Source organism: Planococcus citri, chromosome 2 (genome assembly GCF_950023065.1).
Source record: "Planococcus citri chromosome 2, ihPlaCitr1.1, whole genome shotgun sequence".
Classification (NCBI taxonomy): domain Eukaryota; kingdom Metazoa; phylum Arthropoda; class Insecta; order Hemiptera; family Pseudococcidae; genus Planococcus; species Planococcus citri.
In genome coordinates this window covers 42,128,749-42,149,883 of record NC_088678.1, presented here as the reverse complement: position 1 = coordinate 42,149,883, position 21,135 = coordinate 42,128,749, and the positions used below count along the sequence as shown (strand labels likewise).

General features: G+C 37.4%; 1 protein-coding gene across 2 annotated transcripts in view; it reads right to left on the bottom strand.

The window, feature by feature from the left end:
• Nucleotides 1–21,135, bottom strand: part of for (cGMP-dependent protein kinase for) — a 90,355-nt gene that overhangs the window by 54,623 nt on the left and 14,597 nt on the right. Inside the window, exons 1-2 of one of the 2 annotated variants that reach the window (XM_065350270.1) lie at nucleotides 12,911–13,281; nucleotides 2,387–3,996 (exon numbers count right to left, since the gene is read on the bottom strand). In XM_065350270.1, the coding sequence (XP_065206342.1) occupies nucleotides 2,387–3,770 (1,384 nt within the window). In that variant the 5' untranslated portion in view covers nucleotides 3,771–3,996; nucleotides 12,911–13,281. Of the gene's footprint in view, nucleotides 1–2,386; nucleotides 3,997–12,910; nucleotides 13,282–15,634; nucleotides 15,802–21,135 lie in introns of those variants that run through there. The other variant, XM_065350271.1, reaches the window with a different exon arrangement.

Here is a 21,135-nt window from a genome sequence, read left to right as displayed (position 1 = left end):
ATTTTTTCACTACCTATCCCTCCTTATCGCATGCCTCTTACCTTACGTTAAGAGACTTCTCGACTATATCGTAATAATTTCTATCTCATTAACCGCAAAAAAGAACGCAAAAAAACAATCCGAGTAAAGAGTAAACTGGACCGGTCAAAATTCGCATTACTCGGACATCTTTCTTGCATATTTAACCAAAAAATAAGCTATGCTACGCGCATGCAACGTGAACCAGTCGTAATAGAGCGACTCGACGATTACGATTTCACGCGGGAACGTAACGCATAAGGTAATGAATGGCGATGGCTATGGCGGCGTAGCACGGTAACTCAATTATTGACATCGATTTCGACACGCCGAAAATACTCTGTAGTACGAGCGTCGATTACTACGACGACGACAGTACGTAAATATCGACAATTTGTTCGAATTTCGTAATCATTCCGCCATCGTTTGTATAATATAATAAGGAGCACAAATACGCGAGCACAATACAATACCCAATAATCATTTCGACGCTGCAACGATTAAATTGCACGCAAAAAAAAAAAAAAATATTCGATGGATTCTTACGTAATCTTCGCATAGCCCTCCGCAATGCGCCCCCTCACACCTCCTTAGGCTGGGTACATCGAAGCGGTAATTCGATAAAATAATTTTACAAATTCTTTTTTATCATTCACAAAACATCGCATCGTTGCTGTCTCGAGAATGAAATGGAATACACGAGCGCTTCATTAACCTTATTCCATCGCAGATTCGTCTCTTTAATTGATTCCGACGTTTACGTAATAAGAATAACCAACGTATTCGCGCGATATAGGTTCCACCTCCGTGCTCCTCTCGTCTTCCTTATAGGTATGAACGCGTACAAACGTAATGTGTGTGGTATTCTGGCATTCTTCGCGAACCTACTTGAGAATTTTCTCATCCTACGTAAATTTCACTACCGAGTCGAATATATAAAACTTTCGGTAAATAAGTAGGTACACTACAATACGAAATAGACCAAATAAATACATACATACATATACGTTTAGTCGTATGTCTTCTATGTACCTAGACCTACTACACTACAAACAATCCAAGCACACGAACGTGCACCTAATTTACGTATGGTAATTGCCGAAGAAAGAAAAAAATAAACAACAACTCTTTAACGACCTTCGCAATGATCAAAAAATCCAATACACTGACGGGCTTCTTTTTGAAATTACCGCAACCGGGTTTCTAATTCTTTCTTCCGTTCTTTCTAAAGTCATTAGAAAAAAAATGAGAAACCGCTCCCAGTCTTTAATTTACAGATTTCACTATAATGAAACCAACCAATTCCTGGAGTTCAAATTTTCCACGTGATTTTGAAAAATTTTCACGATCTAAGAGCTAGCAAGTAATCGCCGCGAAATTGATTTGAAAAAAAATTCGAGGATCATTAAAAAATGATAAATCACAACGGTCGAGTATTTCCCTTTAATGGTTCGGTAAACGAACTACAAATGACCCTCAACAGAACAAATTACCAGCAGGTCAAACCCATGACCTCATGAAGTCCTACTATTTGGCAAAAAAATAATAACATTCTCGCACCTTTCTATACCTACAAGGAGGAGAAGAGAGCACGAGAGCGAAAAATTATGATTTTAATTTTTTCACATCATTTTAGCGACTTACAAACGAACTCCTCGAGGTGCCCGCCTCCGATTTGAACAGGATCCCCCATTAACAAAAGACTGTACCTCATCTTAAGTAAGGCCAACCCCTCGAATACAAATTTCACTATTTTGAACCATTCTGGAGTTTCCAGCACGATTTTTGATTTTTCCATAAGTGAGTCTTCCTTAGAAATATTAAAATTTTGAAAAAAGCAAATGTACCTTCCTGAAAAAGCTCGAAAGTGGTCAATTTTGGATATTCAAAAATATGTGAAAAACCGAAAAATCAATTTGGGTAGTTGAAATTTTGAGCTGCTTCGGAACAAAAAAAAACTCTACCAGACACTCCTAATTTATCCATTTTTGTCACACCTCAGCGTCATCCGGATTAGCGCAGGTACTTCGACCAAAAAAATAAAAACCTTTTAGACACGATTCCAGCCCAAACCCTCGACCAATCTATCTGAAAACGCTTCTTATCCGTTCTTCATTCGTCCGAGTCGTAAATCACCATCACGAAGCATCCCAAGTTCTGAACGCGACGCGACTTCAAAAGAGTCTCTCGGAAAACGTGCGGTGGTATTTGAAGAATGGACGGACGGGCGAGTCGGGTAAAAGCGTATAAAATCATGTCATTTAACACACACCGTAGGGGGAGGGGGGCATGGGGACAAAAAGGGAACATTAAACATAAACAAGAAACGAAAAAAAATTACGCTATAGTTATATTTCTCTCTGTTTACCTGGACACGAGGTATGATGTTTTTTACTTTCGACGCTCATCGACGAATTACCACCGCCTGCGCCGCCTCCATCGGTACTGCTGCCTCCGCCACTCGGTTCCGTATCGCTGCCTCGTCTCTTCGAATGTAATATATTGCCGGTACGTCGTTTACGAGATCCGTACGTATGCACAGGAACTATTAATTTTGGTCTAGGAATCAAGAAACCATTATCCGTCAATGGAACTCTGCTCGAGTTGATCTCAACAGCGGCAGCTCCGGCATTAGCCGCGGTCACAGCCACGTCCGCTATAGTTGTACCATAATCCGAGGCAGATCTAACATAGGGTAAAGCTGCTGTCGCCGCCGCCGATGTCATACTTTTATCGATCATAGTCGGAGTACGGTATAACTTGCGATGATTCTTATACGGATAATGATTCGTAGTTAGATATCCGTTTTGTATTGTTGGCAAAGCAGCAGAACCGTTGACTAATGTCGCCGTTGCTGGCACCGTTTCCGGTATAATCCAAGATGTGGTTTCGGTAGCTGGAAAACTCTGCATCGGTGCCGACGGATTAACGTACTCGATCGAACATCCGGCCACATTCTCGCCGGCCGATTGATAAGGAATGGAGTTTTGTTGTTGCTGGAGCTGACTATGTTGCAATTGTTGATGACTATCTTGGAAATCCGGGGTCGTCGTTTGTTGCTGGTACTGGTATCTTTGTTGCTGTTGATGTTGCGGAGGTTGAGGTAGTTGTTGTTGTTGCTGTTGCTGCAGCGGTTGTTGTGGTTGTTGTTGTCTACAAGCATATCTAACAACGCCGTTAGGTTTTTCCTCCGCAGAAGGTACTATTGTTGGTGAAGGACTACCGCCACCATTGATGGTAACCGGAGGCGGAGGAGCGTAGTTCAGAGCTAAATTTCCAATCGTCGTCGCATCTCCGTTCGGGTAATTATTGTAATAATTAAACGAATGACTAGATACTGGTTCGTTATTGCCATTGTACTGGCGATGGTCATTGCTACTAACTGAGGTACAATCCGAATACACACCGGTAACGTCTTGACCCGTGGCAACGTATCCGTTCGATCGGATTTTATTATTAACGATATTACTATTATTATTATTAATCAGCTGATGATGATTCTGCACCGGAATCGTCGCGCATTCGTAATCCTCGGCGATAATGTAAGCACCTGAGCCACCGTTCATCGCGTAATGCGCGCTTTTGACCGTCGGAACGCCGCCGTAAGCGTAAGTGCCGCCATTTTGAGGTCCCCAAAGCTGCAGACATTCTTGCCAGCTCGATTCGTAATTCATCGTGGAGACTTCTTTTTCGACACCGTCTTGATTTTGTACCAGGGCTATTTTACCAGGGTATGGCCTGATCTTCATCATTTGTCATAATTCATCGGCTTTTCGGATCGTCGACCGTTTGCGTTGTGTACATATAAACGACTATGAAAGTTTACACAATACTCGTACTATGTCGAATATTATCGATGTAAATATGTATATCAACGAACGTATACATAGGTACCAGCGTGAAAGGTATAGAAGTATATTCATGCACCGCAATAAGTCACGATCATTCGCAATACCACAAACTCTTTCTCGTTACTCTCTGTAAATAAACAAAATTCACTGGTTACGTTGCGAACTGCTTCGTACTTGGTGACAATATTCGCAACACGAACGTCAAAACTTGGCGTCGCCATCGCTCGTCGTTGTCGTGTCGCGCATCACCAGATCTCTCTCACTGTACGTCTGTACTTTTGTACATAGCACAGTAGAGAGAGAGGCGTTGTTTTACAAACTAATTGTATACGAGAGAAAATCGACGAACTGTTTCCAAAAAGAGAAAAAAACCATGCCTGTACATTAAACAAGTTCCAATCCAAACATTATTTGAACCACATCCAATATACGCCCGTGAACTACACCGGCGCGAATGTCGCCATAAACAAACCTTCCACGATCAACCAACCATTTACAAAGAAACCAAAATCTCGTCAATTCAAAGGGGGAAAACGTCAACATGAACCAGCTCCACAGATACCAGAATAACGTACCATAGTCGAAAGTGTGATTGTGCGACTGTGAAATTTAAGACACGTTGCAGAAAATTGTGGTAGTTTTTTGGACTTATAGTAGGTAGGTATGTACTATGTACCTATTGCGGATGGGTTGAATAATTATGTGAAAATCCACCGACACCGAAGCCAACATGTATAAGTTGGCATGTTGCGAACAACTGAGGACTATTTAGGAAATATCTATAATTGTAGCTAACACATATTGTGTCAACATGTTACAACTATACAAGCATAGATCTCACAAACATACTTCAGAATATGATGACCCTTCGAAGATTTGGGTTTTACATCTTCCAAATACTCAACTGGCATAATGAAAAGGTATGATTTTTAAAACTTAATTCCTCGTAGTTCTTTTCTTCCCAACTGTTTAAATTTTTTTCTAAAATTGTTGCGAGAAAGAATCCAAAGGGTTTTCCAAGACCTTTTGAGGTTTATTTCCCGAGCGAAGCGAGGAAAGTAACTCAAAATCATCGAATGTTTACTCTTTAACAATTTTAGTTCTTAAAGTTGATTTTTCAAAAATTTATTTTTTTTCAAAACCGGGTCCTCCTTACTTCCTGAAAAAATCTTGCCTTCTGTCAAAATCATCAAAAATCATCACTCATTAGCAGAAAAAAAAAAAAACTATAAGTCTTATTTTTTGCTGAAAATTGGCATAAAAACTTTTGCTTTTCTGTAGCAACTTTCGGTCAAAAATTGCTCAACATTTTGCTTTCTCAACAATAAGTTGCTCTACAGATTCACTTTTAAACAAAAATTACTCGTACATCGCCTTACATCTTACCAGAGCTCATAAAAAGTCTTACTTTTTAATAAAATTTACTGAAATCTCGCCACCTTTAACTAATATTGTCAAAATCTTGCTTTTCTGTCAAAAATTGACAAGAAATCTCGCCTTTTTGCCAAAAATGACGCAGAAGTCCTGCTTTTTCAAAAAGTTGTTACAAAAGTATGACTTTTTCGGCTGAAATTGTCGAAAAATTCTCACCTTTTCGCCAAAAATTGTCAAACATGAAACAATCACCTTTTTTACCAAAAAGTTACAAAATTACCTCATTTTTTTAGTGAACATGGCAGAAAAGTAACAGTTTTTGTCAACAGTCTTTCAAAAATAAAAAGGTCATTTTTTTAACTGAAATTAACGAAATCTCGATCAAGTTTCATTAAACTAAATTTCAACAGGAACGTTTTTTTTTTCTTTGATAATTTTTTGTACATTAAAATGTTTTGCTCACATTTTGTAATTTTTTGGCTCGCTTTTGGTTACTTACTCAGGATTTTTTGATTCCAAATTACTTTTTTTTGAAAAGAAAAAAAATATGATTTAACAAACGATGAATACTACAACTATACAACCAATTTCTCTCATTCTTCAATCAGTCAACTCTTTCGCACCAAAACGTTGCCAAAATCAGATACCACCATCGCCATTTCTCTTTCGGTTTAGTCATCGCTCAAACACACACATCAGATCTAGACAACCCTTTACATAACCCACCATTTTTATAGTCTTCTGCCTCGGTGAACTCGTCGAGTACTCTACGCCATTAAAATTCCACTAGTAATCCGCATTTTACCGACAAAAAAAAACCAACAGCTAATCTCTGAAAAAGCCTTCTTCGATGGGAGAGGAAAAAACCAAGCTCAAGACCCACATACTCTGTGGGATAATTAAATCACCGAGTATCATCATCGACATTACAGATCAAGACGATTCGGTCCGATGATATAATTACGACATTAACTATAAATACCTGCAGTACCGAGATAGGTACCTACGTATATTTATAGCTCAAGTCAGATTTCGAGTACCGAGGTATTTGGCTAATTAACTTTTGCGCGATATACCAGATAAGAGAAAACCGAAACGATGCGACTGTCCGTACGAGTATTCGACGACTAAAAAAATTTTAATTATCGAAATCGAAGTCAAAACTGGTTAAGAGCATCATCGTAAACTAGCGTCGAGTAGATAGTAATATTACATTGTCGCGTCCAAACAATCCCATTGCCGGTACTTTGGAATCATGGTTCAGCGCTCGTCTAACTACCCGTGGTACCTTACGATGAATACCAGACCCTAAAAAAAGAAAAAAACGACCAAAGAAGAGAAAAACCACCTTTCACCAACACAATACTCGGATCATCGTAAACGACATAGAAATCCGCCATCGTCATCTCGCCACGATGATTCTCTCGCATATCTACGTACATAAACATGAGTTCTACGAGCTCGAGCTCGTAAAACGTACAACGAACCGTTGCCGGAAACATCCGCAATATTTCCATCACCTATAGACAAGCCGGCGGAGTAATTACGCAAAACATACCATGCAATAACGCGATCCGATAACCATCGTAAACATCCATAGGCACGCTATGCCAATAGCAACAAAGAAATTAGACCACAGAAGGACAATCGTTCTAGTTACTCAGACAAATAATCGTCTCAGCAGTGAAAGTAGAATAACTAGAAAGAGAAAAGCTACGCACACACATGCTGAGCAGGCAAGCCAATGCCCATCGTATGTACATTAGATGTGTATGGTACTTTACCTATAAGTATAAGTAAGAACCATACTCTCGATAACGAGTTTTCCCCTATTTGCTTTTTTTTCAACGTGCCCAGTTCGACGTTTACCTTGCCTTATACGAGCCAATGACAAATCTCCTATCCACACGTACGAGTACAATGTATACATCGTTGTACATTAGCCATCTTGGCTTCGAGCCTTTTTCGACGTCTATCTTCGCAAGTACCTACTCAATTAAGTATCATCGTCTCTATAAACAAATTACTCATTAAATGCATTGGCGCGCGGTGAAATTTTATATCGCGCGTTAAATCTCGTTATCTTCGAAGAATAAATCCGATACGTCGATTGAGCCTGTCTCTCTCTTCAACCTTCGTCTGCTAACACAGCTGCTTTTTGCTCTTGCTCGTTCTTTTTCTTACGTAGCTAAAACGTTTTTTGGACGCATGATCCGCAACGTTGATTATCTTCTACGGTTAATTTCACTTTCTGCTTTTCTTTTTCTTTTCCCTCCTTCTTGTGCTTTATTACTCAGGTATATAGTGCTATATGCCAAATTACAATATCATCGAGCAAATCCAATTAACCTGCGAATAATCATCGACGTTTTATCGCTCATCACTCGTGTATATCGAGATATCCTATACTATAATAGACGTGACTAACCCAAACCTTCCATCGAAGGTAAAAAAAAGAGGTATACATTACATATTACCTACATAACCATTATATTGTGCTAGTAACTCGTAAGTGTTTTAAAACGTATTCTGCATGAAAATTGGATTCAGTTTTTAGTTGAATTTCCTATACATCATGAGGTCTACTAAAAAGGATAAATTTGTAACAAATGCGATCAGATTTCAAAATTTTGTCACATTTCAGATTTGGAAAGAGGGATGAAAAATATAAAACCTCGGAAGGTTAATACTTCTCGTTCCTTTTGGATCCATTTGCTAGTGATGAGCATTTGAAATTTTTACAAAATTGCGTCGTTTGAAAATTCCAAATTCAGGTAGCTCCGGTTCCAATAATTGGAGTAAAAAAACCATAAAACGTTTTTTCATTTTATTCTATAATTTGGAAGGAGTTTCAAGTATACATAGACCCCCCCCCCAAAAAAAATCATGATAATTAGGTGTTTTGAACCATCATCAAGTCTAGTGTTGAATTTCTGACAATGATAGCCATATCTCAAAGTGATTTCAGTAGCCTATCATTTTTTAAAACAACTTCAGCAGTTAACGATCCTTTCGGAATAATTCAATTTCCCACCTTTCCCTTTCATTCAGCTCGAATTGAAAAAATGGCAGAAAAAAAAGCGAAAACCTATACGCCTCCAATTCAAATAATAATTACATAAAAACCACTACAAAAACCACAACATAGTAAGAAAAAATTCGACCAAACTAACATAGCAACTTGAAACAATATTTACGTCCGTCCTCCTCCTTTCCTCTCCTATAATTTCGTGATGACTTGATGACTAACCCAATAAATACACACAATCGCCAACGAAGAAATCACTCATCGTGTAAACATAAATACACCGTACACGTCCATTACCCGTAAACGGAAATACCACCGCTGAGCTAATACGGAAAAATCATACTTGTACACTACAAAAAAAAAACCTACAAATACTGGTACTTTTTTTACAATATCCATCCTCCTTTTTAGCTTGTAACATACATAAGCTACATTATACTAGCATTCTAAATCGCTTTATTCGTGCTTGTAAATGCATACATACGAGAAATCGTTGTTGTTTTTTTTACGTTGCGTTTTCGTGTAGAAACAAACGCCTAAACAAAAAATATACAATGCTGCCCATTATGTTATAGTAGGTATTACTGATTTGGATGCTGTTAAGGGAGTAATAAAATTCATAAAACGAATCAATTATATCTTTGTGTATGTTCGAGAGAGCGTGGTGCGGCTTTTGCTATTTTCTTTTTTGTTACTTTTCAAGCACGTTGAAGCTGCTGCTTTGGTCTTACGGTAAGATACTGTATGTTTATGTATTGTATAGGCTTCATTTTCATCGTTTTTGGCACGTTCCTTTGACGAGGGCATTTTGACTAACGGACATTGTAAACGTAAATAGGAAAATGTTTCAGACTCCAGAGATTTAGGACTGATTTATAACTCAAAAAACAAAACAAAATGCGAGTTGAGACATGCAGCGACAGTTTCGGCGAGTTACAATGTATCAGAAAGAGAGTGGACACAATAGAACATTTCATTTGGAAGAAACGATCGCTTAAAGATTAGTTCGCTAAAGTGTTCGGTCCAGTTTGGCAGAGTACCTGGAAATACTCTTCATAAAGGCTGGGAAATGTTTCCAAAAAAAACGGATAGAGACTGCATAAGACACTCAAAAATAGAACGAAGTGTGTTGACTTGGAACTCTTAGGTCAAAATCACATACATTGAAGACCACACAAAAAATATTTGCAATAGATCGCGAAAAAAAAGTCGGCGGATTTTGACCAAATTAATTATAAAAACCTTCATTGTGAGTTGAAAATTACTCAAAAAAAATTTCAGCCCCGGAGGAGCCCCTGTAAGGGAGATTTGAGCCCTTCTAGCTTAAATGAAAGTATTTGAGATTCTGCGTCGATCTATGCTATATTGCCGTCAAAACCCAAGACCATTTTTAAGGTTCTATTGGGGAGGGGAGGGGGGGGGGTTAAAAAATTTGTAAAATGGATTCCTTTCCATATTAAATTTTTCCAAAATTATGATTCTAAATCTGAACTGTGATACAACGCTTTCGATTCTTTATGGATTGTGTATACTAGGTGAACATATTTGACATTTCTCAATCTTTGATTAATCCACCCACCTTCCATCCAAAAATTAGGACACTCGAATTTAGACTGTTCAATTCTGATTTCATTTGATTGTGGCCAAATGTGGTTAATACGTTCACAAGCAACCGAGAGTGGATATTTTATGTTTTTTGGGTGATCAAAGACTTTCAATGACTCTTCCCACACCGAGAATTCGAATCTGACTAATTTTGTTCTGACACTCAAGGTTTTCATTTTCCAGAATTGTTGGATAGCATTTAAAATTTACAACAGAAAGTGCTACAAATTGCACCAAGATTTCAATGAGCGTATTCGTAGATATTTATGGAAAAAGCATCCGAATTAGCAATTTTCGACCCCCCTCCCTCCTCCGCAAAATTATCAATTTGCGATCTTCTTTTTTTCCTCAGTCAAAAAAAATCTCACCACGTAGGTTCCCTTTTCGTCTGTACCACTCAGCTCTCAAACATGACCTAATCTCCGATTCTAAACAAAGCGTATAAAGAAATTCGAAAAATTCGATAATTTCAGGTCCACTGATTTCGTACACAAAAACATACACTCGTTGAGTATTTTTTTTCTCAATATAACATTCAAACTCTCTTTATGGAATTCGTAAACCGATACCGTATCCAAATCATATATGCGCATACAAATACATTCCGTAATGACCATATCTTCGTACCAAATCTGTAGGTAGATCCAAGGTCTCTAATCTGAACAGCTCTATACCTAATACAACCAAGTCCAATCCAATACATCGTGTATTTCAAACACATAGCCAGCTACACAGGTAAGTATATAGGTAAGGTACACGGTAAAACACATTAAATAAAAACATTTAAAGAACCCATAGAGTGAGAAGAAAGAGACAAAGACAGGAAACAAAAACCCAATATATAATAATTTTTCCAAAAACTAGACATTTTGATCGTCTAAACGCAATTCTTCCTAAATAGATACCTATCAGTGTTGGTTGTTGTAGGTAATAGGTTTAACGTTAGGTATATTTTAGCTGGAGTCACCGCCGCGCTGCCGCTGCCGCTGCCGTCACCGTTCATTACACATTTAAGATTTCACACAGTACAGCCACAAAGACGAAGAGATCGAGTCAAGATCACGAGATGAATCAACTACACGCACACATCACCAAAACCAAGTTTACGTCATTCTTGTAAAAATTACAACGATTGCTTATTGTAGCATAGCACCACGATGGATGGCGCATTCTTCTCCACGTAGCATAATTAATCGTTAAAAGGACACCGAGGCGTATCTGGACATTTAATTTAACCTTCGACTATAATACCAAGTACTCTACTTAACGTATCCGTATGAAAATTACTTCATGTACTAGGTACTGCAAATACCGAAATGAATAACGTAACATTTCACGTATTCTCTCATTCTACCTCTCTTTCAGCGCTCGAATCTTCATAATTTCCAAATGTCGTTATTATTGTTACTGCTGTTTAATAAGACATTATTACAACACCATCTTCGTCAGTCACCGTTGTATCGCGACGACAATAATCAAACGTGAAGGTGACGAACTCGCAACACCTTTGTTTTAATACCAACGAGTCATTTTTTTCGTTTTTTTCTTAATTTTTATTTTTAAACCGGTTGAAAATCATGTCGATGCTGATGTAACACTTCCGATGCTAAATGAACTCGAGTAATCAGTCCGTAACCTAATAACCTGAACTGAAATGAAGAAAAATGCAGAAAAAAATCATCTCAGTATCGTACGTCCGTCGTCGCCGCCACATCCGACAAATTGACCACAATACCAAATCGCATCATTTTTCCACCTTATTGTCGTCCAATAGATACGTCTAACGCAAGTCATCGATACTTGGAATATAATCTGACACCTTTCGAGGTGCTCTGGTCTGATCGACCAACTGTATTCTCAATTAACGTAGTCATCGCGTAAAATATCCTCGTTGTTAACTTGTTACGTAATTTCACTCCATATAGACGATATCCGTCCAGTTGCTGTCTCATCGAATCAATTCCAATTCAGTATCCCATCTTGCCTCCTTCTACATCGTAATACGTGTAACTGTTTCCTCACAATATCTCTACAGTCTGCAATGGATTTTTAATGAACACGTTCGCGGTGAAATAACGAAATCAAAAGCAAAAATCACACCTCCAACTTCGGAATTCTCACCTCAAAATTTCTCAACTGTCAATCAACACACGCGTACCGCAAACACACGTTCAAGGTTTCGTAACCATCAGCGAATAAAACGAAAATAATATTTGAAGTTACTGCTACGAGTAGGTCTGCAGATTACTTGAAACGATTAATTAAAACGCATTTATAGAACGAAGGTTAAACTTGATTGAAAATTTTACCAAAGCCTGAAGAAATATTTACCTATACGAGTTGTCGATTTGATGACCATCTTTATAAAAACCAATGTCCCTTACATGATACTTAAGTTGTCGAGCAATGTACTTGAAAAAATATTCTTAAAAACCAATCAATTATCTGGCCAGATGATTGTATAAGTCGAGAAAATTGTAAATCTCAAGATGAAGGAAAAATAACACCTCCGGTCATGCGTAGAATATCAAATTACTCAGATTTTTAAAATACGAGTATACATTGAAAAAAAGTAAAACAACCGAGAATCAATCTGCAGGTTCTGAACTTCCTGCTCTGAGAGCATCGTGATCACAATCATTCACTCCATACCCTCTTCATTGCTCAACGAAGGACCAACAAGGCTGTATGGATGTGGATCTTTCGATCAAAAGTTGATCCTGGTCAAAAGGAATCAGCAATGCTGACTGAAGATTCAATTTCGACATTTTTCAAAAAATTTTCATTCGAAATGACGAGGAAAATTCCAACTTCCAGTATTTATCCGGTATCCTGTCGACAATTCAGATTATAGGAAAAACGAACCAAATAGACAATTCAATTCCAAAATACACTCCACAAAATCGTGTATACCTGTTCAAAACAAAGAAAACTCCCAATTCATAGGAAAAATCACTTGATTTTCCTTCGATAGAACATTTCTAGGAAACAGTTCGTCGACCTCGTGAAATCAGAAAATTGATAATCAACTCACTTTTTAAAAATTGCACTTTATTCGCAGTCACCACATCACTAAAGCACTTCGCAACATTTCGCGAACTATTTTACGCGAATTCACTTAAAACACCAACGATCGTGATTGACAAAAGGAGGAAAATTTTTTCATTGGCGAAAACGTAACTAGAGAGACGCGAACTGACTTTTCTCTCCAATGTTTCGTATTAATACTCGTACACGCACACGATACACGTGAGAATTCGCATCACACAGTACGCACGAAATACACGATCGCCCGTGAATCACACACTGAACGCGAATTCAATTGATCACGTCTGCGATGAGAATCACACAGCGTCTGCGTGGGCAACAATACCACCGTTCTCGCGTATATTGCACCGATAACCACGGTCTACGGTACTGCCACTGCCACTGCCACTGCCAAGCAAAGCAACACAATACCCGCCACTGACACTCGACGGAGTTCCCGAATCCCGATCCCGTTCGCTCCGTATGGTGTGCTCGAAGAAGGCAGGTCGGTGGAGGTGCCAAGTACCAACACGCTGGGGTTAAGCCTCCTCTTATTTTTTATTTTACAATTACACGCACAGTGAAAGAGAAAGAGAGAAAGAGAGGCGGATCATATTTAATAATAAGTAGTTTTTTGTAGCAGTAGCTCTCAGGTTACACAACAGGTAAACCAGTGTACTTCACATATGCTTGAGGAAAATCAGACCTGTGCTGCTGGAATATGAAAATGGACATTTCCTTTTTTTATTCGTAACCCCCCCCCCCAATCAATGGAATCAATCGCGTATTTCTTCAAGTAGGCAAAAAATATTACATTTCATTTATTCAATTTTGTAACTCCTGCCAACCCTCCCCCCCCCAAATGAATTAATCGAGCAATACATTACTCTAAATAGGCAAAAAAATATTACCAACTCGCTTTTTACTCAATTCAATTTTGGAACAATTTCGCAGCTTGAGACGATTTTTTGACTTTATTTTCCTAACTTTCTCAATCAACAGACACTCTAATGGAACACTGCTTGATTTTCAAAAATTCGTTCACTTTAACCCAACCTTCTTCAAGAATAAAAATTTGACAATTAATTGAAAGATGAAGGGAAGGGAAGGGAAGGGAACAAGCGTTAAACGTCTTTTCGAAGAACTTTTCTCAAAAAATGGTGACAATTTTCTGAGCTAAAATTTTTATAGAAGAAACAATGATGAAAACTCTTGTCGGATTGTCTAATTGAATTAGAATGATTATCCCCCCCCCGGATAGTTTTTTCATGAATTTCCAATAAAAAAATCAATTTTTTGAACCAAGTGCAGGAAATTTTTCAGCATTATTTCGATTCACTATCTCGAACGTATTCCGGTATTCGACGAACCTGCTCAACACATCGCCTTTTTCATTCGAGAAATTTTTTCTCAAAATACATACATCGTCGTTTTTTTAGATTCGATGACAGAAAAACAATTATTATACTGGAATTTACGAAATTTTCCAGCATGGATAAGTCCAAACAGAACTTCATAAAACCTTCATTTCACTATTTTTTACAGTTACTCGAGTTTATTTTCGATTTTTAGGGAATTTTTGTCTGCAAGTAATGCTGATTATGGAACGTGGAATTGAAAAAAAAATTGCTCATAATCTCTGCACCAATGAATTTTAGCAGCTGTAATCTTTGACCTATGATTTTATCGGATGATCTGGTATAACAAACACATACCTTTCGGTCAAAATTTCACCTGCTGAAGTTTATCTGAAATTTTTAAATGTAACGCTCATATGGCCATACAAGGCAGCACTACCCGTAGGGTAAAAACTTGAAAAACAATTCGCCAAAAATCTAAAAATTTAACTCGAGTTCTCACAGATCCACATCAATCCAAAATGTTCACATTTTAAAAATATGGTTCAGCGAACGTTAAATTGACAGAAAATATTTCTTCCAGATGATAAACAGAAATTAACAAGTGAGGAGGTGGATAGCAAAACGCAATAACTCCAAAATTACGAAAATTGAGTTTGATATCTATCCTTATGTAAAATTCAACGGGGAATCCATTCCCGGTGTCAGATTTTGTCCATCAGTTGAATATCATAGCACAATCGAGGAAAACAAGTCTGATTTTAGAGCTAAATGCATTGAAAAATGAGATTTTGTTTGCAAAACGCAATAACTCCACTACTTTTTATACATTTCAGTTGCGCAGATGTGGTAACACTGTTTTTTTTCATCGAGTGGGTACTGAAAATCGTTGGGTAGGAGTTACTTAAAAAAATGGTGCTTTCGTTGCCACTCTCTGAATGCCATATCACACACAGGAATTGTTTGAATTTCACATTCCAGTTTTTTAATTGTTTTTCATCGAAAATTCTCGATTAAACATCAATTTTTTCAAATAAAAAATACGTTTTTTTGCAGAAAAACACAAAAAAAAAAATTTTGCGTTCAAAACGCAATAACTTTTTTTTCTTTTCCTCACTGTGCTTACCCAGGTGACCGAAATTTTGAAATTGAGTGGAAATTTTATTTGTGGCACCTTCCCCTTTCATTTGACACCAATTTCGGAACTCGACCCCCCACCCTTCCCCTCCTGACAATTTTTCCTAATTTCTCAAAAAAACCAAAAATGGAGTTATTGCGTTTTGCTATCCACCTCCTCAAGTAACGAACAAAAATTCAAAATAATTAAGAAACATAAAATACTCCTAAAATTGAAATTATTCGAAGTCTCTTACCTTCCATGACATAAACAATACTGCCAACGTCGCCTTCCGTAATAATGAGACTGCCAGCTGCATATTCGACAGGATACATACAATCTACGATTTCAAGAATCTGCGTCATCTCCAAATTTTTCATGAAATCGTTGTCCAAAATCGCCGCTTTTATCAATTCTCTCGATCTGTAAGAGAAAGTATTTTTTTTTAATTTCATTCATCATAGTTTACTATTCAAAAAAAAAAAAAAAAATGAAGAAAAATCTTTAATGACTTTAATGATATGCCTTCTCGTTCCTAAATTTGGAAAATTGAAAATTACAATGCGAAATTGGGTGACAGCTCAACAATAATTCAATTTTTTCCCCTATAATTCCACACAAAATTCATAAATATTTAGATCCGTTGTTGAGTTGTACATAGGTAAGTATTTATGTAGTTTGAGAAGGCAAACAAAAAAAATTATTATACGTGAAATGGGAATCGATAACCTGAAATGCAAATATTGAACATGTAACAAAAAATCCATACAGCAAGCAACATTGCATGCAGACTCTGAGACTCGGTGGACAAATTAATACTCGCGTTTGAAGTTCATTAAAAAGAAAATTCGTTCATGAAGTTTCGGATTTGATAGTACATGGAATAAGATTTCATTAAAATATAAGTTCTCGGAATTGATATGATCGCCTGCTGTCGAATTGAATCGCAACAATACCTTCAATAAATTAGTTTCGCGCAACGAATGCACACTTGACTCGCGAACAGCTGCTCGCTGTATTATTCGTAATGTGCAACAATGTAAGTGAAACGAAGTCAGAACTTGATTTGCTTTAAATAGCTCTCCGTGAACTCTCCTTTGAAATTTTGAAATGATCCAATCAAGTACTGCAGCAAGTACCGCAAGTAAGGTACATAATAATACATACGTGTACACGAAGCAAGTTCGATTTTATACAGGGCGAGTAGGATAAGATCATTCACACTGTATGCACCATGCACCGCTCGAATAGTTGAATTTCGTGAATTTCGCTTGAGAATTGAGATTCCAACTTACCTAAATAAAGGGTGCGATACAATTCATAAAAAAACAAAAGTGTATGCACTCGCAATATGCAGATCAAAGAGTTGAGAGCATAATAACACCTTCAAAGCAGAGCTGAGCCGGTACTCCGGTACAGCTGATTGTGTTTATTAAATGGGTACTAGGAGTGTGATCTAATGCACGAATATTCGGAAGAACCGGCTGATTCACAGGTAGCAGAACCAGCTGCCAGCGCACAGAATGTACGAGTACGCCGGAATGATTCGCAAGGAGGAAATTCATATGTACCGAATGGTGACTCATTGTAACACGTGAGTAATATTATTAATGGCAGGAAATTATTTCGTAAATTACAACGAAAAACGTCGACAAGACACAAAAAAATAATTTTCGTCCATTATGGCTTTTTCGAGTGATAGCGAAATACCGATTGATGCATAAGTATGCAAAATTTACATCGTTAGTTACTTATGAGTCGGATTTTTCGTAAAATTGGCATAATGATTTGAACTTGTGATAAAAGTTGATTCATTTTTTTGTCGCGTAAAAGATTTGTTTCTTATTTGGACTGACCTGAGACTTCGATGAAAAGACATAAGAGGAACAAGTGCAAAGCGTGCCGAAGAAAAGGCTAATTCTGAAGAGATATTCCAATCAGCAGAAAATCATTTGGACTGTACAAAAAACAAACAAAAGAACGTTCAAAAATACGCCACCAGGAAAAATTTTGGATGCTTTATTTCTTTTTTCAATTTTTAAAAATTCTAATTGAGCTCATTTCTCAACAAAAAAAAATCAAAGTTGCATTTTAGATAGAAAACTGAAATTTAGAATGTACTTCAGTCTCAACTTTCTGAGTCGATCTGTTGTGGTTCTGAGGTTTCTAAAATCGCGGCAGATTTTTCGATTTTCCACGTTCTTGAGAAATGCTATTAAATAAGGTATGGGATGGATAAACACGGATTTTGAAAATTGCGTTCGAACGACGAATCCTATAGGTATATGCAGGTGCTACATTTAATTTCATCTCTTTTTACATTTTTTTAAAAGAAAAATTCACTCGGCCCCAGAACGACTCGACACCTCTCCCAATCAATTCAGTAGATAAACTAAAAATAGCGTATAGGTACAAACTCACTTTAATCAATTTTTGATTTCTTCAAAGGAGATGAGTCAAATTCAAATTCGCTAAAAATCGAAAAAATTGAATTTTATCGCAAATGCTCTGTGTTTTTTTCTTTTTGCGTCCAGTTCATCATTCGTTCTACCAAGTACGAGTATTTTCATTATTAGGCTTACTCAAAGCTTTGAAAAATCACAGCTGAAGAAAACATACTCCGATATCCGGAAATTTTAGCGAGTCACTGTACACATAAGTCACAGCGAACTCAGTGTAAAAAATTATAAGGCGAAATCTCACCGACAATCGCCAATTTTATTATTTTCCAGCAGATGGATAGGAAAAAAAATGAGTTGATAAATCATCAAGAAGACAGCAGAAATAACCCACAAGTGTAGGTATTTGTGGTAATTGTTTGCTATTATTCCATACATGGTGAAGTCGTTGATGAGCTCGAGTGAGATTTCTACTCCAGAACTAGGATGCCACCGAAAAATTGAGAGCAATATATTTCAACAGAAAGTACCTATACGTCTGTAGGTACAGCTCGCGAATAAAAAATCGTATTATTTTAATGTTATAGTTGGGCGAGAACCTTGTATGCGGCAGGAAGTCTATCACTCGAATGGCATGGTTTAAACATTTTATGCACTCGTCATAAAAATATATCAATCATTTCATCATCCAACCTATGGTTGCTTTCCCGATATCTATTCTCTTTTTCAAAAAAAAAAAAAAAGAAAAAAAAACACGGTATTTTCAAGAATTTTACTAAGGTCTTAATCACCATCGCCGGGACATGGACACACAAATTGCCTTCTTCCAACACATTGATGGAAGTGTGTACTTGGATGTTGAAAGAGTTGCCGTCTCCAATATTTGAAGGAATAAAATCATTTGAACGAGACTCGACTGATTGCCATGAACTTGCGAGTTCGAGCATCTGTTAATACCCGATCGAGAATGTTGGCGAATGATTTTTTGAATTTTCACGGTTGTATCAACATGCAGAATTACCATGTTTGTGTGCCATATGCCAGGAATACATTTTTTTCCAAATCGTTTAGTCTAGATTATACAGGGTGTCTACAAAAATTTAATATTCAAAAATCGCGACTTTTCGCGACCTTTTTTCCAGCCCCCTCCCATTTTTTACGAAAAAAAACTAGGTTCTCAATAAAGCTCGCACTTTCTTTGGGGAGGGGGGGGGGGGGGTTCGGACAACTTTAATAGTTTTCATGTGACATAGAAAAATGTATGAAATACATGCTCCAAGGACATAGCAAACAATTTGAGCGAATCCGGGGTAACCTGCCCTCATTGCCCCCCCCCCTTCTCGACGGTCCTGTTCCTCCAGATAATTTTTCAAAATCAAAGTAGGTACTACATATTGAAAATGCCGCAGCCTTTTCTGGAATGTTAATCTGTGCCAACAGATTGTTTAAAGATAATTGAAATAACAACGTTATGGACTATTTTAGAGATAAGGCGCGCTTATTCGGTAACGATCCTCTGACGTATCGACACAGGCGCTAGTGAGTTTGCCAACTCCAGTATTTGAAGGGGTAACACTGTTACTAGATGATCATCAACTGCAGTCTGCACGACAGATGAAAACGATCTAACGAATGCAACGTGAATACATCATTCTGTCCCTTTCATCCATAAAAAAAACTTGAAATGTCGTTCATAATTTCTCGAATAGAATTGACAATATTTTTTTTATTTTTTTCAATCGAGGCCAAAAATGAGTTGCTTACCAAACAGAATTTATCCACATAATTTCCTCTACGTAAAATCCTCCTCCCTGCTCCGAAAAATAATAATTGTTTCCAAAAAAAATTAATGGGAGAATTTCCTTCTAAAATAAGTTTTTTTTAAAGGAAAAGTTTCCTTCAAAAATGAAAACTGACAATGAGCTCAACGATAAATTTTTTTTTGAGACAAACAATCTTTGGAGAATTTTTTTCTCTTGCAGTGAATTCTCTTCGAGAAAGTTTTTCACAAGAAACTTTTTTTAAAAGCAAAGTCTGATAACTTCTGTTCCATTAAGTTTCCATTATCCCTTCAAAAATGAACCGAAAATGAAAGGTTGTATTAATTTTTCGCTCCAGAATGAAATTTAAATTTTCTCATCAAAAATGTTTTTTTCATTTTCTGTTCAAAAATGCATCTCTTATTTCATTTTGGAAAAAATGACGATTGCATTTTTTCTTCTACAAATTAACTTCACTAACATTTTGTTTTTCAAATGTGGGACCGGGGCAAACTGCCTGACTTTTTGCCCACTCTGTACGTATATCTCGACATTAATCCGAGTTTCTAAAACTAATTTGATCGGTTATTGTTTAAAGAGACGAAAGCATAATCTTACTTCTGCGATTTCGACACCTTCTCGATCTTCATATTTTCCAATTCGACATTCGAAGCAGTCGGTTCACCTGAGATGGCAATTTTCTTAATCCTTTTACCGACTCCGTCATCGATGAGCACATCATTCAAGCCAATTGTACGCAAACTAAACACCATGCTAGTCAACGGTTGCACGATCTGCTTATACTTTTCGATCTCATTCTTCAACAATCTAATTTGCACATTTTGCTCGTCCAGCTGACGTTCCAGATTATCAATGTATTTCTCTTTTTCATCCATAACACCGTTCTCGCAATCGGTCGACATCGTAACAACCACTGCGACAGAATTCTTCCGAGACAGTACAGAAATTCGCACAAAATAGGCTAAAAATCACGATCGATCAAAACTTCGCACGACGATCGGACACCCGTTAATCACAACACTGTTTAGTTAACTTCACCTTTACTCTGATTAATCAAGCTAGAAATACTGCCTTCTTACCCTTTTTAATTTATGCTCCGAGACAATCGCACTGCAAACTATTCGCATTCCTACGCAAACGTCGATGGTTTGAAGCGAAAAAAAAATCAAAACTGACATCGCGTACAAACACACCTACTGCATCTGTGGGCAGATGATTCTTTTTAGCCGAAAGAAATTAACCCGTTGGCCATCCATTGTATTGAAACGACCAAGGAAAAAAAACACACGCAAGGCTGTTTAAAAGATTTTTAGCATTCCCCTTCATCTCCGCTCTCGCACGTTGAACGAATATCAATTCGTGAGCGCAATTTTTTTCCTCTCGTTTCAAAGACCCGCAGCCGTACTAGTAAATTTCCAGCATTGCGAAGAACCGGTCAACAGAGCGAACTTGGGAGTATAAATTAAAAAAGAGCACCTACGAAAGCAGTGCCTGTGTTTCTTCATCAAGCGAGGTTTTGCAAATCATCGATAATCGATCGTGATTTTAACGTATTTGGTGCAAATTATCATATAGAG